The sequence below is a fragment of the Choloepus didactylus genome, chromosome 9 (assembly GCF_015220235.1).
Source record: "Choloepus didactylus isolate mChoDid1 chromosome 9, mChoDid1.pri, whole genome shotgun sequence".
NCBI classification, from domain to species: Eukaryota; Metazoa; Chordata; class Mammalia; order Pilosa; family Megalonychidae; genus Choloepus; species Choloepus didactylus.
The window spans coordinates 56854446-56877353 of NC_051315.1; the positions used below are offsets into that span (position 1 = coordinate 56854446).

Below are 22908 nucleotides of genomic sequence, written 5' to 3' on the forward strand. Positions count from 1 at the left end.
TTCAGAGAACTGTCTTTTCATATCTTTTGCCCATTTTATAATTGGGCTGTCTGTACTATGGTCATTGAGTTGTAGGATTTCTTTATATATGCAAGATATCAGTCTTTTGTCAGATACAGTATCCAAAAATTTTTTCCCATTGAGTTGGCTGCCTCTTTACCTTTTTGAGAAATTCCTTTGAGGTACAGAAACTTCTAAGCTTGAGGAGTTCCCATTTATCTATTTTTTGTTTTGTTGCTTGTGCTTTGGGTGTAAAGTCTAGGAAGTGGCCGCCTAATACAAGGTCTTGAAGATGTTTTCCTACATTATCTTCTAGGAGTTTTATGGTGCTTTCTTTTATATTGAGATCTTTCATCCATTTTGAGTTAATTTTGTGTAGGGGGTGAGGTAGGGGTCCTCTTTCATTCTTTTGGATATGGATATCCAATTCTCCCAGCCCCATTTGTTGAAAAGACCATTATGACCCAGTTCAGTGACTTTGGGGGCCTTATCAAAGATCAGTTGGCCATAGATCTGGGGGTCTGTCTCTGAATTCTCAATTCGATTCCATTAATCTATATGTCTATCTTTGTGCCAGTACCATGCTGTTTTGACAACTGTGGCTTTATAATAAGCTGCAAAGTAAGGGAGTGTAAGTCCTCCCACTTGGTTTTTCTTTTTTAGAGTGTCTTTAGCAATTCAAGGCATCTTCCCTTTCCAAATAAATTTGATAACTAGCTTTTCCAAGTATGCAAAGTAGGTTGCTGGAATTTTGATTGGGATTGCATTCAATCTGTAGATGAGTTTGGGTAGAATTGACATTTTACTGACATTTAGCCTTCCTATCCATGAACATGGAATATTTTTCCATCTTTTAAGGTCCCCTTCTATTTCTTTTAGTAGAGTTATGTAGTTTTCATTGTATAGGTTTTTTTACATCTTTGGTTAAGTTTAATCCTAGGTACTTGATTTTTTTAGTTGCTATTGAAAATGGTATCTTTTTCTTGAGTGTCTCTTCAGTTTGTTCATTTCTAGCATATAGAAACATTACTGACTTATGTGCATTAATCTTGTATCCCACTACTTTGCTAAATTCATTAGCTCTAGTAGCTGTATCATCAATTTCTCAGGGTTTTCCAGATATAAGATCATATCATCTGCAAACAATGACAGTTTTACTTCTTCTTTAGCAATTTGGATACCTTTTATTTCTTTGTCTTGCCGGATTGCCCTGGCTAGCACTTCCAGCACAATGTTGAATAACAGTGGTGATAGCAGGCATCCTTGTCTTATTCCTGATCTTAGAGGGAAGGCTTTCAGTCTCTCACCATTGAGTACTATGCTGGCTGTGGGTTTTACATATATGCTCTTTATCATGTTGAGGAAGTTTCCGTCAATTCCTACCTTTTGAAGTGTTTTTATCAAAAACAGATGTTGGATTTTGTCAAATGCTTTTTCAGCATCTATTGGGATGATCATTTGATTTTTCCCTTTCGAATTGTTAATGTGTTGTCATACATTGATTGATTTTCTTATGTTGAACCATACTTGCATGCCTGGAATGAACCCCACTTGGTCATGGTGTATGATTTTTTTAATGTGTCTTTGGATTCGATTTGCAAGTATTTTGTTGAGGATTTTTGCATTTATATTCATTAGGGAGATTGGGCGGTAGTTTTCCTTTGTTGTAGCATCTTTGCCTGGTTTTGGTATTAGATTAATGTTAGCTTCATAAAATGAGTTAGGTAGTGTTCCATTTTCTTCAATGTTTTGAAAGAGTTTAAGTAAGATTGGTATCAGTTCTTTTTGGAAAGTTTGGTAGAATTCCCCTGTGAAGCCATCAGGCCCTGGGCATTTATTTATGGGAAGATTTTTGATGACTGATTGGATCTCTTTGCTTGTGATGGGTTGGTTGAGGTCTTCTGTTTCTTCTCTGGTCAGTCTGGGTTGTTCATATGTTTCCAGGAAATTGTCCATTTCCACTACATTATCCAGTTTGTTGCCATACAGTTGTTCATAGTATCCTCTTATAATTTTTTAAATTTCTTCGGGATCTGCAGTTAAGTCACCTTTTTCATTCATTATTTTGTTTATATGGGTCTTCTGTCTTTTTGATTTTGTCAGTCTAGCTAGGGGCTTGTCAATCTTGTTGATCTTCTCAAAGAACCAACTTTGGTGATATTTATCCTCTGTATTGTTTTTTTGTTCTCTATGTCATTTATTTCTGCTTAAATCCTTGTTATTTCTTTTCTTCTACTTGGTTTAGGATTGGTTTGCTGTTCATTTTCTAGCTTCTTAAGTTGATCCATTAGTTCTTTGATTTTGGCTCTTTCTTCCTTTTTAATATATGCGTTTAGTGCTATAAATTTCCCCCTCAGTATGCTTTTGCTGCATCCCATAGGTTTTGGTATGTTGTGTTCTCATTTTCATTAATCTCTATATATTTAGCAATTTCTCTTGCTATTTCTTCTTTAACCCATTGATTGTTTAGGAGTGTGTTGTTTAACCTCCAGGTATTTGTGAATTTTCTAAGTCTCTGGTGGTTATTGACTTCTAATTGTATTCCATTGTGGTCAGAGAATGTGCTTTGAATAATTTCAATCTTTTTAAATTTATTGAGCCTTGTTTTATGTCCCAGCATATGATCTATTCTGGAGAAAGTTCCATGAGCACTAGAGAAGTATGTGTATCCTGGTGATTTGGGATGTAATGTTCTATATAAGTCTGTTAAATATAATTCATTTATCAGATTGTTTAGGTTTTCAATTTCCTTATTGGTCTTCTGTCTGGTTGATCTATCTATAGGAGAGAGTGATGTGTTGAAGTCTCTCACAATTATTGTGGAAACATCAATTGCTTCCTTTAGTTTTGCCAGTATTTCTCTCATGTATTTTGTGGCACCTTGATTGGGTGCATAAACATTTATGATTGTTATTTCTTCTTGTTGAATTGCCCCTTTTATTAGTATGTAGTGGCCTTCTTTGTCTCTCAAAACATCCCTGCATTTAAAGTCTATTTTATCTGAGATTAATATTGCTACACCTGCTTTCTTTTGGCTGTAGCTTGCATGAAATATTTTTTCCATCCTTTCACTTTCAATTTCTTTGTGTCCCTGTGTCTCAGATGAGTCTCTTGTGTGCAACATATTGATGGTTCATTTTTTTTTATCCATTCTGCGAATCTATATCTTTTAATTGGGGAGTTTAATCCATTTACATTCAACGTTATAACTGTGAAGGCATTTCTTGATTCAGCCATCTTATCCTTTGGTTTATGTTTGTAATATATATTTTTCCCCTTTCTCTATTAATATCCTTTAATGTACCCATACGGAAGCTCTTTAGTACTGAACCTTTCTCCAAGTCTCTCTCTCCTTTCTTTGTTTCTCTGTCTGTAGGGCTCCCTTTAGTATCTCCAGTAGGGCAGGTCTCTTGTTAGCAAATTCTCTCAGTATTTGTTTGTCTGTGAAAAATTTAAGCGCTCCCTCAAATTTGAAGGAGAGCTTTGCTGCATAAAGAATTCTTGGTTGGAAATTTTTCTCACTCAGAATTTTAAATATATCATGCCACTGCCTTCTTGCCTCCATGGTGGCTGCTGAGTAGTCACTACTTAGTCTTATGCTGTTTCCTTTGTATGTGGTGAACTGCTTTTCTCTTGCTGCTTTCAGAACTTTCTCTGTCTCTTCCGTGTTTGACAGTGTGATTGGAATATGTCTCGGAGTGGGTTTATTTGGATTTATTCTATTTGGAGTTCGCTGGGCATTTATGATTTGTGTACTTATGGTGTTTAGAAGATTTGGGAAGTTTTCCCCAACAATTTCTTTGAATACTCTTCCTAGACCTTTACCCTTTTCTTCCCCTTCTGGAACACCAATGAGTCTTATATTTGGTCGTTTTATATTATCTATCATATCCCTGAGGTCCATTTCTATTTTTTTTATTTTTTTCCCCATTCTTTCTTTTGTGCTCTCATTTTCCATTCTGGCATCTTCCAGGTCACTGATTCGTTGTTCAACTTCCTCTAGTCTTGTACTATGAGTATCCAGAATCTTTTTAATTTGGTCAACAGTTTCTTTAATTTCCATAAGATCATCTATTTTTTTATTTAGTCTTGCAATGTCTTCTTTATGCTCTTCTAGGGTCTTCTTGATATCCTTTGTATCCCGTACTATGGTCTCATTGTTCATCTTTAGTTCTTTGATTAGTTGCTCTAGGGACTATGACTCTTCTGATCTTTTGATATGTGTGTTTGGGCTTGGGTTATCCATATCGTCTGTTTTTTTCATATGCTTTACAATTTTCTGTTGTTTTTGGCCTCTTGGCATTTGCTTAACTTGCTAGGTTTCTTTTAGGATTTGTAGACCAATTGAAGTCCTTATCTCTAATTTATCAGATCTACAGCTTCGTGGCGTACAGTTTCTCTAACTAACCAGCAGGTGGCATCCACGAGCCACCTGTTCTCCACAAGCCAGTTCTCCCCTGCTTAGCCTTTGTGGTGAGTGGGGGAGTGAGTCTTGTGCGGTCCAATTGGTGTACCAAGCTTGCATGTGTAGTTGGTGTTGCCCGCCCTGTATATGGGGCGTGTGTCTGGGCGGTCAGCAAATGGGGGGGGCTCTAACAATCAAATCTCCCTGGTGTTCCTGGAGTTTTAAAGCTGCTGCAATAGTCTAATCCTTCAGTTCAGTCCTGCCACAGTTTGTCTCTGCCACTGACCCACAAGTCCTTGGTATTGGCGTATGGCTCCTGAGACTTGCAAGTGGGCCCCTCTTCCAGGCTGTGCACCCCCTGATCCTCTGTTGAGGGATGACTGTGCTATGTCACAGGTGAGTACCATCCCCCCAGGGCAGTTCTGGGCTGCTGGGCTGTGTAGGGAGGCTCCCAGTCTGCTCAAATGATGGCTGAATGGGGCTTTGTTAATTCACACTGCTCCACCTTCCCAACTCTGGGACAATCAGCTGAGGGTGCAGGAAAGGCTAATGTCCACGCCCAGTTTTGTGGTGTGTGCCTGTTATTTGAAGCACTTCCATCACACTGGGTTGTCTGGGGCAGCTCTGGGCTATGGGGCTGGTGATGGGCAGGAGTGTTTCCTGTCCACCAGGATGATGGCTGTGAGCGGACACCCCCCTTTTCTTGGGAAGTTGTGGTGTTTAGTGAATTTTCTCAGCCACTGGATTATTGCCTTTTGTCTCAGAGCTCTCTTAGTTCTGCTCTTGTCTTGACCTGCCCAAATTGCAAGTCTTTGAAGCTTTCTGTTTTGGGCTTCTTAGAGTAATTGTTTTAGAAACAGAAAAAAAAAAAAAAAAGATTAAAAAAAAAAAAAAACCCTTCTCACAGATCTAATGGGTTATTGAAATGCTAAGAGACAAAGCAATTAGGGCCATTAAGGAAAGATCCAGGGGGCAGAGAGATCAGTTTTTCTTCAGGATTTGCATATGAGCCTCAGGGCCTGAGCTCTGCCCTTCCCCTTTCTATGTTCACCAGAACTCCAAAAAGCCTCCACTTTTATTTTGGAGTTTTTCTTGCTGTTTTTTGCTATGCCTATCTCCTCTCTGCTGGGCTGGCTGCTCTCCGATTCTCTGGTGTCTGATCTCAGTCTATCTATGCTTGGAGTTTGAATCAGTAGAATGAGTTTCCGAGAAGGGCTACCACTGCAGTTCTCCCTTCTCCTTCCCGGAGCTGACAGCCCCTCCTCCCACAGGACTGAGCCTGACAGGGAGGGGCATGGGTCCCCTGGCCACAAAAACTTACAGATTTCGCTGATCTCAGCAGTTTGACGTGTTCATGAGTGTTGTATGAAGTATGCCCAAAGTCAAATTGCTCTGCGGTGTCCAGTCCACACAGTTCCTGGCTTTCTTCCTACTTTCCTGGAGGAGTAACTAAAACATACAGCTCACCAATCCGCCATCTTGCCCCACCTCCCCAGCATATATTTTTAACTAGCATGATAGCAAGGAAAGTTCTAGAAAGGATTAGAATTCCTAAAGACAACCTTTTTTTCTTCCTTTTCTTTTTTATTAGAAAAGTTGTAGGTTTACAGAAAAATTATGCAGGAAGTTCAGTGTTCCTATATAACCCACACACACAAAGTTTTCTTCTATTAGGCAAAATGTTAACTTTGCGTTTTTGTGGAAATATTATTACAACTGATGAAACAACTATTAACTATATACCATTATACTATTAACTATATTATTATACTTATACTATTTACTATAGCCCATAGTTTACATTAGGGTTCACTCCTTGTGTTGTACAGATCTATGTTTGTTTATTTGTTTGTTTGTTTTAATTCTGATAACGTATATACAACCTAAAATTTTCCATTTTAACCACTTTCAAATATACAAATGGGTGGTTTTAATTACAATCACAGTGCTACTATCATGTATTACCTAAACATTTCCATCACCCCAAACACAAGCTCTGTACCAATTAAGCACCAATTCCCCGTTTCCTACCCCCACCCCAGCCTTTGGTAACCTGTATTCTAGTTTCTGACTCTGTGAATTTGCATTATCTAATTATTTCATTTCAGTGATGTACAGTAGAAGACATCAACATGATGTCTTCAAGGTTCATCCATGTTGTCACGTGTATCAGAATTTTATTCCTTTTAACCACTGAATAATATTCCATTGTATGAATATACTACACTTTGTTTATCCATTCATCAGTTGATGGGCACCTGGATTGCTTCCATCTTTGGCAATTGTGAATAATGCAGCTATGAACATTGATATGCTTGAACATTGATAGCTGTTCAAGTCCCTGCTTTCAGTTCTTTTGGGAATACACCTAAAAGAGGGATTGCCAGGTTCTATGGTAATTGTACCGCTTTCTAATGAACTTCCAAACTGTCTTCCACAGTGCCTGCATTATTTTAAATTCTCACCAGTGAACAAGCATTCCTATTTCTTCACTTGTAATTTACTTTCTTTTTTAAAAAAAATGGTAGCCATTCTAGTGGGCATGAAATGATATCCATTATGCTTTTGATTTTAATTTCCCTAATGGCTGATGATGTTGAGTAACTTTCTATGTGTGTATTGGCAATTCATACATCTTTGGAGAAATGTCTTTTCAAGCCTTTTTCTCATATTTTAATTGGGCTGTTTGTCTCTTTGTTATTGAGTTGTAGGATTCCTTTATATATTCTGGATATTAGCCCTTATCAGATATGTGGTTTCCATATGTGGTTTCTCACATTCTGTATGTTGTCTTTTTACTTTCATGATGAAGTCCTTTGATGCACAAAAGTTTTTATTTGGGATGAGTCTCATTTTCTATCTTTTTCTTTTGTTCCTCAAACTTTTGGTGTAAAGGCTAAGAAACCATTGCCTAGCACAAGGTCCTGACGATGCTTCCCTATGTTTTCTTCTAGGTGTTTTTTTAGTTTTGGATTCTTATATATAGGCCTTTGGTTCATTTTGAGTTACTTTTTGTATATGGTGTGAGATAAGGGGCCAACTTCATTCTTTTGCATATGGTTATCCAGTTTCTCCAGTATCATTTTTTGAAAAGACTGTTCTTTTCCCCATTGAGTGAACTTAGCACTCTTGTCAAAAATCAACTGGCCTTGGATGTGACTGTTTATTTCTGAACTCTTAATTCATTTCCAGTGGTCTATATGTCTGTCCTTGTGCCAGTGCCACAAAATTTTTATTTCAGTAGCTTTGTAATAAGTTTTAAAATTGGGAAGTGTGAGTCCTCCAACTTCATTCTTCTTTTTCACGATAGTTCTGGCAGTCTTATGAAAGTCCCCTTACCAATCCATATAAATTTGATATGGGTTTTTTCCCATTTATGCAAAGAAGGTTGTTGGAATTTCGATTGTGATTGCATTGAATGTGCAAATTGTTGTGGATAGAATTGACATCTTAACATTTAGTCTTCCCATTTGGGAACATAGAAGGTCCTTCCATGTATTTAGATCTTTAGTTTCTTTCAGCAATGTTTTGTAGCTTTCCATTACAAGCCCTTTATATCCTTGGTTAAACTTATTTCTAGATATTTGATTCTTTTAGTTGCTATTATAAATGGAATTTTTTTTCTTGATTTTGTCTTTACATTATTCATTATTAGGGTATAGATGCCACTGATTTTGGCATGTTGCTGAATTCATTTATTAGCTGTATTCATTTATTAGCTCTCGTAGCTTCATTGTGTATTTTTCAGGAGTTTACAATATAGAATCAGGTCATCTGCAAATAGAGAGAGCTTTACTTCTCCTTTCCTATTTGGATGACTTTTCTTTTTTTACCTAATTGCTCTGGCCAGAAGTTGCAGTACATAGTTGAATAACAGTGGTGACAGTGGCATCCTTGTCTTATTCCTGATCTTATAGGAAAGGCTTTCAGTCTTTCTTTCATCCTTGAGTATGATGTTAGGGGTTTTTCATATATGCTCTTTATCCTAATGAGGAAGATTCCTTCTATTCATAGTTTTCTGAGTTTTTGTTTTGTTTTGTTAATCAAAAAGAGGTGCTGAATTTCGTCAAATGCCTTTTCTGCATCAGTTGAGATGATCACTTGGGTTTTCTTTGCTTCATTCTATTAATGTAGTGTATTACATTAACTGAGTACCTTGAGTTGAACCATTCTTGTATACCTGGGATAAATCTCACTTGATCATGGTGTATAATTCTTTTAATGTGGTGTTGGATTTGGTTTGCTACTATTCTGTTGAGGATTTTTGCATCTATATTCGTAAAAGACATTGGTCTGTTATTTTCTTTTCTTGTGGTATCTTTTTCCAGCTTTGGTTTTAGGGTGATGATGGCCTTGTAGAGTGAATTAGGAAGTATTCCTTCCCCTTCAATTTTTTTGAAGAGTTTGAGCACTTTGGTGTTAAATCTTAGAATGTTCAGTAAAATTCACAAGTGAATTTGTAGTTTTCTTTTCTTGAGGGGTTTTTGATTAATGATTCAGTTTCTTTACTTGTTATTGGTCTGTTGAGATCCTTCTGTTTCTTCTTGAGTCAGTATAGTTAGTTTGTGTTTTTCTAGGCATGTGTCCATTTCATCTAGGTTAAGTAATTGTTGGCATAAAATCTTATAATCCTGTTTATTTCAGGGGAGTGGGGGTCAGAAATAATGTCCCGCCTTTCACTGCTGATTTTCCTTATTTGTGTCTCTCTCTTTTTTTCTTTGTCAGTCTAGATAAAGGATTGTTGATGTTGTTATTCTTTTCAAAGAACCAACTTTTGGTTTTGCTGATTCTATTTTGTTTTTATTTTTTATTTCCTTTGTCTCCACTTTAATCTTTGTTATTTCCTTCCTTCTGCTCCCTTTGAGTTTAGTCTGCTCTTTTTTTTTCCTAGTTCCTCCGGGCATGAGGCTAGGTCTCTGATTTGAGGTCTTTCTTCTCTTTTAATGTAAGCATTCAGAACAATAAATTTCCTTCTCAGTGCTACCTTTGCTGCATCCCATTAGTTTTTTTATATTGTGTTTTGTTATCATTCATCTCAAGATGATTCCTAATTTCCCTAATTGGTTATTAACATGTTTGCTATTTAATTTCCACATATTTGTGAATTTTCCAATTCTCTCTGTTATTGATTTCTAGCTTCGTTCAATTGTGGTTGGAGAAGCCATATTGTATGATTTCAATATTTTTTAATTTATTGATACTTGTTTTGTGACCTAACACATGGTCTATGCCAGAGATTGATTTGTGCGCACTAGAAAAGAATGTATGCTTGGCTGTTGTTGGGGTAAAGTGTTCCATAAATATTAGGTCTGGTTGGTTCATAATACCATTCAAGTCTTCTATTTACTTACTGGTTTTCTGTCTAGTACTCTATCCATTATTGAGAGGTAGATTGAATTCTGCTATTATTAATGTAGACTCAGCTGTTTCTCCCTTCAATCTGTCAATATTTGCTTCTTATATTTTGGGGTACTGCTGTTATAATTGTTTTATCTTTTTGTAGAATTGACTCCTTCCTCAGTAGGTGGTCCTTCTTTGTCCCTTGTAACAGTTTTTGACTTAAAGTCTATTTTATCTGGTCTTACTATAGCTACCACAGTTCCCTTTTGGTTACTATTTGCATGGAATGGTTTATTCCATCCTTTTACTTTCAGCCTACTTGTGTCTTTGAATTTAAGCTGCGTCTCTTATAAACAGCATATAGTTGGGTCATGATTTTATTCATTCTGCCAATCTTTGCCTTTTGACTGGTGTTTTAAATTTATTTACATTAAAGTAACTACTGATAATGCAGGACTTTCTTTTGCCATTTTGCTATTTGGTCTTTGAAGTCTTATACCTTCTTTGTCCTCAATTCTTATACTTTCATTATTGCCTACTTTCATATTTGATTTTTTATGGTATACCATTTGAGTGCCTTCTCAATTGCTTCTGTATTTATTTTCAGATATTTTCTTTGTGGTTACCACAGGGCTTAAATTTAACATCCTAAATATATAACAATCATGTTTGATTGGTTATCAACTTAATTTCAGTAGCATACACAATCACCATTCCTATACCCCTCTGTTCCCCCACCTTTTGGTGGTACTTGTTACATATTATCTTTATACATTGTGTGCCCAAAACCATAGACTCATCATTCCTTTCTATGCATTTGCATTTTAGAGCCTGTAAGTAGTAAAAAAAAAAAAAAAAAAGTGGAGTTATATTCCAAATACACACTACTAATATTTATAATTATCCAAATGGTTACCTTTACCAGAGATCTTGATTTCTTTGTTCCACTTTCTAGTGTCCTTTCTTTCATTCTGAAGAATTCCCCCTAGCATTGCTTTTATAGCTGTTCTAGTTTTAACAAACTCCTTCTGCTTTTGTTTATCTGAGAATGCCTTAATTTCTCCCTTATTTTTGAAAAATAGTCTCATTGGATATAAAATTCTTGGTTGGCCAATGTTTTCTTTCAACTGTTCAAATATTTTGTCCCACTGCCTTCTTGCCTTCATGGTTTCTCATGAGAAAACAGCACTTAATCTTATTGGGACTCCACTGTACATACATATTGCTTTTCTGTTACAGTTTTCAGAACTCCCTCTTTGTTCTTAGCATTTGACAGTTTATCTACAATGTGTCTGGTCATGGTTCTCTTTGTGTTTATCCTGTTTGAAGTTCACTGGGATTCCTGAATTTGTATATTCATGTATTTCATTACATTTGGGAAGTATTCTGCCATTATTTATTTGAATATTCCTGCTTCCTCTTTTTCTCATTTTTTTACCTTCTGGGACCCAATAATGCATATATTGGTATGCCTGATGGTATCCCACAAGTTTCTTATGCTCTGTTTACTTTTTCCATTTTTTTACTTTTTCTGCTTCTCATCTTGAATTATTATTCAGGTGCACAAGTTCTTTCTTCTGCCAGCTCTAATCTGCTGTTGAAACGCTCTAGGGAATTTTTTATTTCAATTTTTGTGGGCTTCAACTCCAGTATTCTGTTTGGTTCCTTTATAAATTTTATATCTCTTTGTTGAGATTCTCAGATTGTTCATTCATAATTTTTCACATCCTTTAGTTCTTTCTTTGTGTTTTCCTTTAGTTCTTTCAGCATATGGATGATCAGTTTTTTAAAGTCTTTGTCTGGTTATGTCTAAAGTCTGATTTTTTTTTTTTTTTTTTTTTTTTTACTGTTTCTGAAATTTTCTCTTGTTACTTTGGCAAAGGTCATCATTTCCTGTTTCTTTGTTTGTCTTGTAATCTTTTGTTGCATACTATGCTTTTGATATTTTAAAGTGTTAACTCTGGGATTTATCCCCTGAGCTGTCTGTTCCTTAAGTTTGTATTCAGCTCGTGATATGACAAAGATTTACTGGAATGCCAGGAGCTAACAAAAACAAACCAACCAATGGAAAAAAAATCACTTTTCACAGTCTTTTTAAATTGGCTCAGTCCTTGATTGGTGCTCTTCTTTAGAGGTTAGCCCTCCTACCCAGAAGATCAGCCTGAGATTAAAGTACGAAGTCCTCTCCATCTTTTCTGAGCTTTAAGGACAACTTTTTAATATGAATACCAGTTAAAGTACTCTGTCACATCTTCACTGAATTTATGCACCTCATGCACAATCTCAGTTGTCTCCCTCATTATATTCTTGCTATTATAGGTATGTGTAACTAAGTAAAATGAATTAAAAGGGGCCAGTGCAATTTCCTTAAGGGGGCATTTGGGTGAAGACCACAAAAAGCTATGCCATTTAGAGCAACTCAAAAAAGAATGCGGTTAGCTCTCTGAAGTCACTTGGGTGATGGTTTCTCTACAGGAGGCCTCCATATGTGACATCATAGAAAACTGGGAATTGACAGCTAAGAGTTGTGAGACCCCAAATCAGGAGAAAGTTAGGAAAAGTTAGGACTTGATTCTGAGTCAGTGCAAAGAGAGAGATATAAGCATTAGGAAAACTTTGCAGGGATGATCGACACATTGTCAAATATAATGTTCAAGAAAGCAAAGAGATATTCAGAATTGATTCCTCAGAGTCAAGCAAACACATACTGACTTGGACAAATAGAAAAGAGATTCGAGGCCATGTGTGCAACTTTTCGGCTTGAAAGATGTTAGTGCCAGACACTATCCACAACGAAGTCCTCTTGGGAACAGGAGGAAAATTATACATATTTTAATTACTAATGCTCTGTTTACTTCATATTCATCTAGAGTTTATATATTTGTTAATTTGGACATAAATATACATAAAAAACTTCTATCAAGGGGAGAGGAAAAGAAAATGAGGAAGTTTTCAGTAATGATGGAAAGGAATGATTTTTTTAATCATCGTGGTTAATTCTTCTACCTTTATTACATTTACTTGAGGAAGTAAAATGACTAAATAAATCTGAACAACAACTGTGCTTTCTTGATTTTTCAGAGTTAAGAAGACTTATGAGACATGGAACCTTCCGTCAGGTTTGGAAGAAAGTAGAATGAATGTAGAGATGGCAGACTGCTACCAAGACCCATGAACAATCCCAAACTCTCGCTTTTCTATCGAACTTTTAAGATTCCTTAGTAACATGCTGCCTTTGCAAGATGAAAAGAAGCTAGTGCCAAGAAGGCATATTATTCAATATTTGGAATAGACGTGCTCTCAAGACAATGGCTTCAAAGGTCTCCTGTCTATATGTTTTGACAGTTGTGTGCTGGGCCAGCGCTCTCTGGTACTTGAGTATAACTCGTCCTACTTCTTCCTACACTGGCTCCAAGCCATTCAGCCACCTAACAGTTGCCAGGAAAAATTTCACCTTTGGCAACATAAGAACTCGACCTATAAACCCACATTCTTTTGAGTTTCTCATAAATGAGCCTAACAAATGTGAGAAAAGCATTCCTTTCCTTGTTATCCTCATCAGCACTACCCACAAGGAATTTGATGCCCGCCAAGCAATCCGAGAGACATGGGGGGATGAGAACAACTTCAAAGGTATCAAGATAGCCACTCTCTTCCTCCTGGGCAAGAATGCTGACCCTGTTCTGAATCAGATGGTGGAGCAAGAGAGCCAAATCTTCCATGACATTATCGTGGAGGACTTTATAGACTCCTACCATAACCTTACCCTCAAAACATTAATGGGGATGAGATGGGTGGCCACTTTTTGTTCAAAAGCCAAGTATGTCATGAAAACAGACAGTGACATTTTTGTAAACATGGACAACCTCATTTATAAACTACTGAAGCCTACCACCAAGCCAAGAAGAAGATATTTTACTGGCTATGTCATCAATGGAGGGCCAATTCGGGATGTCCGTAGTAAGTGGTATATGCCCAGGGATTTGTACCCGGACAGTAACTACCCACCCTTCTGTTCAGGGACTGGCTATATCTTTTCAGCTGATGTCGCTGAACTCATTTACAAGACCTCACTCCACACAAGGCTGCTTCACCTTGAAGATGTATATGTGGGATTGTGTCTTCGAAAGCTGGGCATTCATCCTTTCCAGAACAGTGGCTTCAATCACTGGAAAATGGCCTATAGTTTGTGTAGGTATCGCCGAGTTATCACCGTGCATCAGATCTCTCCAGAAGAAATGCACAGAATCTGGAATGACATGTCAAGCAAGAAACATCTCAGATGTTAAGATTTTTACCAATAAATACACTTTTTTTTTTTTTTAAAGAAATGGGTCTAAGGTATTGGTATTTTTTAGGTGTCACAAGGGGAAATGAATCAGTGAAGGGGTTTTATAAAAAGTTTTTTCTTCCTGCTCTTAGTTCCTTACTTTTATTACCAATTTACAAATGTTAGGCTCTGGTCATAGAAATAATACATGAGTTAGAAGGGCCAGCTTTCTCTCAGGTCCTAAGGTATTGCCATTTGTGTCAAAAAGCAAGTTTCAAACAACTTTTAGGATTTACATAATCAGGTACTGTACATCTGAGATAAAAATCTTGTTCTGAGAAATTGAAAATCATAGTACTGTCTTCATATCGTCTCTGAAAAAAAAGAGTAAATAATCTTAAAAAACAATTTGGAATTGATTGACTTACAGTCATGAAGACACACTTGATGTGGTTATTAATATTGTGTGCGTGTTGTTGTTACATTGAATTTCTACGTATATTGCCATGTAATATGTGCAGTATTTGTGGTTCCACCAAGAAATGCACTTCATGCTGGCAGGAAGAAAACAAATACATGAATGGAAATTTAAACTTGAGAATCAAATATTCTGTATGTTTGAGAGTCAAGTCTGCTCATTGAAGGATTAAACACATGGTCAGCAGGTGGAATGTATATAAAATGCTACTTAACAAAATAAAGTTTGTTTGTTTGTTTGTTTTTTTTTGGCTCTTTCAGAACAAACATCACATTATGCCTCCAAGGAGACTTTGCCAAATATAATCTCACCCGCTTCTCTTCTCTTCCATACAATATAAGTGCATTTTAGAGTTTCTAGATCATGCAGACACATGTCTCCATATGTAGAAAATAAGTTGGTAGGAGGCCAGAATGATAAAATCACACTCAGAGAATACAAATTTAAGTGTGCATCATAATATAAGCTTAGCAATAATATAAGATCCCCCCCCCACACACACACACACACACTTTTGCAAAGCAAGTGAGAAAATCTTTAGCAGGTACCAAATTTATTGAAAGATCTGCCCTTACAATTAATATATGTGATACTCTCTGACGTCTAAAACATCCAAGTACCATTAGCAGCAATGTGGTTATGCGGTGTTGTCAGGCTACTATGATTGAAGTTCAGGGAAAGAAAGAGCAGGAAGCCTGGGTTTGGGTCCTATTGTTGCCATCATACTTGTGGGGTAATGAGAGGTAAGCATCTTAACCTTGCTTTGCTTCAATATGCTCATTTATATAATGGCTGTTAAAAAAAACACCTACCTCTCAGATACTGTGAGAGCAAATTGCATTTGCTAAGTTATTTGAGATCCTTAGTTTAAAGGTGCTATGTAATGAAATGTATCATGCATTGTCCTAAATAATAAAATTGTTTTATAATTACAATGGTCATCAATGGTAATAACATCAATCTTAATATAAAATCTGCCAAAATGAAGATCAACTATGAACCAGTGGACCTGATTCTTCTAAGACTTTGACTTTTCCATGAGATTAAGTTAGGAATTTGGGGAAGCTTCATTTTTCTCTGCCATTTCTTCTGGTTTCGGTGAGTAAGTTATTACTTCACTTGATTGCCTTGATATCCCAGGTTGCTAAAAGTGAAGGTAGCTGCCCATCATTGGGGAGGAGCCTCTGGGTGGGTGGTATATAACAGTAAGTGAAACGCTTGCTTTGCAAAATGCATCAGGAACTACCTAGAACTCAGGAAACATTTGATCTGAATCCTCTCTGAGAACTTTGAGGATAGGCAGAGCTAGTCCACCTCTCTCAGAAGAACGGGCACTCAGCAGAGGTATCACAACCCATATGATGCAGATCTTCTACCATTCATTAGTAAGCATACTGTTTGTTTTCATTCAAAGAAAGTCCCACAACTGAAAGAGAGAATGCCTTATTTTTTGTTAATCTGACCCCTGCAAGCCCCCAGAGAAGTTAATAGCAAACACCTAGACAAAATGAACAAATGAAAGTCATGGTCTATTTCTTGAAAACATTTAATCTCTCCTTCCCAGCCCCAAAGAACCCTATACAGGACAGAACTTCCCATCCGTTAATATGTCTTTGTCTTCTGATCAGCGGGACTGCTGATTTTGATAAGAGAACAGCATTAGGTAGGCTGAGGAGAGCTGGATCAGCACAAGGTGAGCCACCATCCAGCCCGGTAGCCTCAACTGCTGTGAATTCTGGTCACTGGAAAAGTCTCGTGGCTTTGTACTTGATTCTCCTTTCAACTGTGCAACAGAATCCAGCCTCCGTCTCTTCCCATTGCCTTGCATCTACCCTGTGCTCAGTCAAGCCACCTTTGGTGTCAAGGACTTGCACATTATAAACTTCAAATAAATTGTCTTATAAATATGTGCTTATACATTATGAATAGAGCCCTAATTTTAAAAAGGAGCAAAAATCAGAGAATCATATGTCTTAAAGAACTATTTCCTAGCTTTTTAAAGGCTATATAGTGCCCATGTGACAAACATGTAAATATTCATCAAAGAATACATGTATATATTTTAACGACTTTTTTTCTTCTCCCCAGTTGTATGTATAACTAGAATCTGCTTGCTATGTAACATTTTCTTCTGCATGGAGCTTGACAAGGCAAGGTCATTTGTCCAGTGTTTCAACAGCTTTAAGCATGTTTGCCCTTCATTTTTTGAATGTTCAAAAAAATGTTTGTTAAGTGGTCAAAAAAAAGCTGTCATTTTCTACTTTCGTTAATTTTCTGACACTGGCCAAATTATGGTTTCATTTACTTGCTGAGCCATTTTATGGATTTCTTTACTGATATAAAATTTCAGACAGTATTCTACCAGGAGTCGTTCAGACAATTTTTACAAAAATGTTCTGATTGCCCTCCCCCACCTATTTTGTTATTATGCACTGGATAACAATAGGTATCAATAATCAGTGTCTGTATTCTTCATGTTTTTTTCAAATTTATTTTTTGAAGAAAAAAGCGTTATCTTTGGTGGCTAATTTGTGCAGCTTTGCATCTTCTTATATTGGAGCAAATACCAGTTTCATTATATAATACTGTATTTTTAAATATCCTGAATCAAACAATGAAGAAAATCATTTTTGATTTGGATTAAATTCAGAAGAACAAAACCCCTTTGTGTGATATGATATGGGGAAAATAAACTCTTTTTGGAGAAACCAAGGAAGGAGTTTTTCAATCAAATCTCTTCTATCAAAGACAATGGAATATTTACATGAAGTGTCTGGGATTCGTTTTCTACCTTTCCTAATATGTGGGCTTAGTGGGGGAATTATGTCATTTCTTCTGTAAAGGTGAAGATAGTTTTTATAAGCAAAAAAGTAACTTGTGAATGAAAGAAGTAATTTACTAGAAACACTTCTTGATGATAATTGACGTTTAGGTGTATCATTGTATATGAATGATTGTATTTATGTATTTATTTGTCAAAATTGTACATACTGTTTCACCCAAAGTAACTGTCTGTAAAAGTGCACTCTCCAGGTTTGTAGTACTATTTAGGGTTACATGGGTTGCCAATCAAGCTGCTAATCAGAACACTATTTTTTGTATCAATGTTATGAAACTGGAAAATGGCAAATCGATGCAAATATGTCTTTACATTCAGTTTCTTCACCTTCCTCTTGAACTGTTGATTGAAAGCACGATGCTAATGTATAGGACCATCTGTCGTGAGGAAGATTATGGTTCCTTAAAGCTGATTTTTTTAACCACTGGGACAAATAAACAGAAGGAGATCATATTTTTCACTTTGCTTCTTTTTGAACAAATCTCTTTGGTGCAATGCGCGCATTAAAATTAGCTGATGGCCTGCCATTTACATTAACCCTCTCACAACCTCCATTTAGGTAACAGTTCAAACCCTTCAGAACTCATCAGCAAGAACCCAATGCAATTTAGTGAGTTTAGTGACTGTTTGGTCTAGTAGACCATGGGCTACTCTAGAATTTAGGAAAGTTTGGTATTTCTCTTGCTCCTCTGAGGTTTCAGGAAGGTATTTTAACTAGCCTCTGTGTTAAATTCTATGGCCTGAACATGCCAACAAATTCCCACCCAGAGGATCTTATGTTGATAACGTGCTTGGTGAATGTACCCATGTTAAATATAAGGAAAAATTGTCTTTCTTATGTTTCACCCACATAGATCCTTTGGAATATTGCATACTATTTTAAAAGTGTGACAGGATTGGAAAAATGATATGCAGACATTCTTTACAGCAGACAAACAGGTGCTGACACCCGCCCTTGCAAGCAAGAGACTAATAGCTATTTGAGAGACCAAAGTTCCTTTTATTCTCAATCCTGGTGTAGCTAAATAAGTCTTCACTTCTTAACAGAAATATAACTTTGGATTTACCACCCGTGTTCCTTTACTTTGAAGGTAAAGTCTACAAGGTGAGCTGAAATATGTGGGTTAACCATGAAAACATACAATGAATACATTTTATTCAATGTGACTATTTTTTACATTTTATTTCAAAATAATTTAAAACTTATAGAAGAGTTGCAAAAATAATACAAACCCCATAACAGAGAACTCCAGTATACCCACCCCAATACCCAGATCCACCAATTTTAACATTTTGCCATCCTTACCATATCATTCTTTCTATCATTCCATATCTATCTATCTATCATCTATCTATTTTATGAACATTTAAGGGCAGGTTGTCCACATTATACTCTTTGAAAACATAATACTTCCATGTACATTTCCTATGAACAAGGATATTAACTTATGTAGTCACCTTAAGTCCAATTATTTAGTTCAAGAAATTTAACATCGGTATAATGTTTACATTCAGTATTTCAACTTTTTCTTGCAAACCAATAATGTACTTTGAGCCTTTTCTCCTGCATTCTTAGATCCCACCCAGTATCATATATTGCACTTAATTACCATTATCTCTTTAGTTTATCTTTCTTTTTTCTTTTTTTTTTTAATTGTGGAAACATGTATACAACATAAATCTTCCCATCCCATCCCCTCTCAAGTACACTCTTCCCTAGGATTGAGCAGATGCACATTGTTACAGTACCCTCACCACAATCCATTGCTAGAACTGTCCCATCATGCCAAACAGAAGCCCTATACTCATGGGGCTTAAATTTAATATCCCAAGTCTATAACAATCACATTTGCTTTGATACCAACTTAACTTCCAGAATATACACACACCATGTTCTAACGCCACACCATCCCCACACCTTGATGTAGTTCTTGGCACAAGTTACATATATATATATATATAAAATGAGTCCAAAACCACTGATTTACCATTACACTTTATTCATTTGCCTTCTAGATCCTTAAAGAAGTAAAAAGTGGAGTTACCAACTAAAAATACAGTAGTAATGGTATTTATATTTACCCATGTCATTATCTTTACCAGAGATCTTTATTTCTTCATGTGGTGTCAGTCAATTCTCTACTGTTCTTTTCTTTCAACCTGCAGAACTCCCTTCTTTTCATAATTTCCATCTCTCTAATGATACTGTCTTTGTGTTCATCAGTCATTTTCCTGATTTTCTTTAGTTCTTTATCCATGTTTTCCTCTAGCTCTTTGAGCATATTTAGGACTATTTTAAAAAAATCTTGTCTACAATGTCCCAAGTCAATCCTCCTTATTGACGGTTTCTTGTAGGGACAGACTATTGGTGACAAAGTCCCTCAGCTTTGGTTTATCTGGGAATGTCTTTATCCCTCCCTCATTTTTGATGACAGTTTTTGCCAGATATAGCTTTTTTGTCATTTGACAGTTTGATTGTAACATGACACAGTATGAGTCTATTTGGAGCACCCGTTTGGAGTTTGCTGAGTATCTTGGATGTGTATATTCGTGTTTTCTGTTAAATTTGGGAAGTTTTCAGCAATTATTTATTTGAATATTCTTTCTGCCCCTTTCTCTCTTTCTTCTCCTTCTGGGACTCCCCCAATGCATATATTGGTGCACTTGATGGTGTACCACAGGATTTTCAGACCCTGTTCACTTTTCTTCATCCTTTCTTCTTTTTTATCCTGAGACTGGATGATTTCAATTGTCTTGCCTTCAAGTTCATTGATTCTCTCTTCTGCCAGCTCCAATCTGCTAATGAACCCCTCTAGGAAATTTTAAATTTCTGTTACTGTGGTCTTCAACTCTGGTTGTTTCTTTTTCATAATTTCCATCTCTCTATTGATACTCTGTGTTCATCAATCATTTCCTTTATTTTCTTTAGTTCTTTCTCTATGTTTTTCTTTAGCTCTTTGAGCATATTTAGGACCACTTTTAAAAAGTCTTGTTTGCCATGTCTGAAGTCAGAGCCTCCTTATTGATGGTTTCTAATGTTTAAATCTCCTCTTCCTGTCTGTGTGTTTTGTAATCTTTTGTTGAAACCTGGACCTTTTGATATTTTAATGTGTTTTTGCTGGAATTTAGACTCTGGGGCATCTGTTCCTTTTATCCAGCTAGTGTTAAGACAGAGCCATGACAGAGCATTCCTTGAACGCCAGGAGCTAACACATACAAAAAGGGAAAAAAGAAAACACCTTTCCCAGTCTTTGAGGATTGACCTATGCTAGAGCTCTTCTTCAGGGCTTATCTGTATAACAAATTTAGAGAATAGCTCCAGGCAAATGCGTAGGGACCTCCCTGATCCTTTCTGTGCATGTGTCTTCTCTTTGGTCATGAGCATTTTCCCTTAGGAATTCCCATGAGTATAGAAGGTAATAATGTCCCTTCTTCCCTAGGAAAGAGTTTCCTCACAGTCCCGGGTACTACATCTATGTCCTACAGCCAGCGATCCCTTGCTCCAGGCAGCCACTTGACTGCTCTTTCCCAGCATTCTGTAGGAGAGCTCTGTGGACTGCCTTCTACATGCAGGGCAAGTTCTGGAAAAGTAAATGTCTCAGGCCACCACAAGACAGATTAGGCTAGATGTAAATGCCCCCAGTTCGTGCACAAGGGTCACTCTGGTCCGTCTGGAACCAGGACCAGGAACCCTCACTACGAGTATGCTCTGGCTCCCTGCCCAGCAGGTGAGGGGTGGGAGACAGGCTAGCTAGGATACCAGGAGACCAGCTTTTAAGCAGTCTTTTTCCTGATGAGGAGCTTGCCCTGCTAGTTTAATCCTTTAACTGTTTTATGGGGCTTTTAGGAAGATGTTTCTGCCAGCTCTTCCTGCTTGTTCAAGGTTTCTCCAGGTGGACAGAGCCCTGAAGCTTCTCACTCTGCCATCCTGATTGGGGCAGAACCTCAAAGTGGTTTTTTAAAAGCAATATATCTAGGGCAGTATTCTAAATGTATGGTTCCCAGACCAGCACCATCAGCATCATCTTGAAACTTGTTAGAAATCCAACTTCCTGGGCCTCACCAGAAACTTGGGGATGTGGTGCAGCAGTCTATTTTAGCAAGCCCTTTAGGTGATTTTAATGTACACTAAAGTGAAAGAACCCTGGATTTGGCAAACTGTAGTCTATGAACCACAACTGGCTTGCTGCCCACAAGCTAAGAATCATTTTCACAATGAACATTTCCAATGATTTGGTGCTAGGGAACACTTACATTGGACTCCAACTAAGTGAAATGTTATCCCAAAAGAAAGAATTCCATTCTCCTCATTAGTAGATCTGTATTATAAAAAAAAAAATTGTACTCAACTATTCTTTTATTATATTTGAATTCCATCATTAAAAGGATCTATGCAAATTTGTCTTCTCTCATAGAAGTACTTTCATATATCTTCAGTTCTGCTTCTTGGCCCACAAAGCCTAAAATATTGGCCTTTATAAGAAAAAGTTTGCCTATCTCTGATCTAGAGAAACAGGGAAGCAACTGAAAAACTTTACCCAGTTGCGAATGAGGAATTGCATGAATAAAGCATACTGCAATTGTCTCCATGCAACCAGGGAAATGACAACGTAGTCATGATAATGAATTGCATTAAAAACCAACAGCTGAATATATTTTTAAAATATTTCCTTTTTCTCTCAGTGATTTTTAAAAATTATAAATGTTTGATTCTAATTGTAACAATTACCCACAGCTTAATTAATATATTGCTTAAAGATGTGTGGGTATTAGACCTAAGAGGGTGGGTTTCATATAGCTTGATTATCATACTTATAAGCACTCTATTTTCTCATTTACTTAATGGATTGTCATAGATTTCCAGAAGAATTCACACTGCCGGGAGAGAATTGAATACATTTTTGAGAAAAAAAAAATCACCAGAAATTGGGCTATTTAAAAGAGTGATGTTCCTAGAATATAATCCATGAGAGCATGAAAAATTGCCCTTGATAATATCTCCTTACCTCTTTGCTGGTTAAAATTGGCATTTTTATGAAATGAAAAAGAAATGAATGAAAAAGTATTATTGATTCAACCACATCTATAATAACACTGGCTTCACTGTCTCTTCAACCAGAGGTGCTTAGTGCTCAAGAAAATTTTTCCATTAGGTTTCCTTATAGAATCTATTAGTTTGGTACGTTATGTCAACTATTTGTTATGCCGCTTGCAATGACCTCAGTCCTTACCTGGAGGGAGCATGGCAGAAGAGGTGATTTATTCTCTCCATGAGGTTTATTCCAGAGCATTTACTCAGCAGTGACTGCCTGAGATGGCAGGTTGGGCAGAGTTTTGTGTGGGGGTTATGTGATGAAGTCTATTTTTCAGCTGAGACAAGGATGACCTCACCTTGAGGGGAAAGAAACCAGCAGAGACATTCTCCCATTCCATAGCCTTAAATTTCCAGCCTCCATTCTTCTGTTTTGTAGTGGTGGTTGTTCTTATTTAATCAGAACAGTAACACCACGAGGTAGATGCTGCTGTTTCCAGTCGACAGATTAGGAAATCGAGGCAACAGAGAATGTCATAACATA

At 36.8% G+C, this 22908-nt stretch overlaps 1 protein-coding gene across 7 annotated transcripts in view; it reads left to right on the forward strand.

The window, feature by feature from the left end:
- B3GALT1 (beta-1,3-galactosyltransferase 1) overlaps nucleotides 1-17774 on the forward strand; it is a 603572-nt gene extending 585798 nt beyond the window's left edge. For all 7 annotated transcript variants that reach the window (XM_037850145.1, XM_037850141.1, XM_037850142.1 and 4 more), the window contains one exon: nucleotides 12827-17774. In XM_037850145.1, the coding sequence (XP_037706073.1) occupies nucleotides 13054-14034 (981 nt within the window). In that variant the 5' untranslated portion in view covers nucleotides 12827-13053 and the 3' untranslated portion in view covers nucleotides 14035-17774. The remainder of the gene's footprint in view (nucleotides 1-12826) is intronic.
- Nucleotides 17775-22908: the final 5134 nt, after the last annotated feature.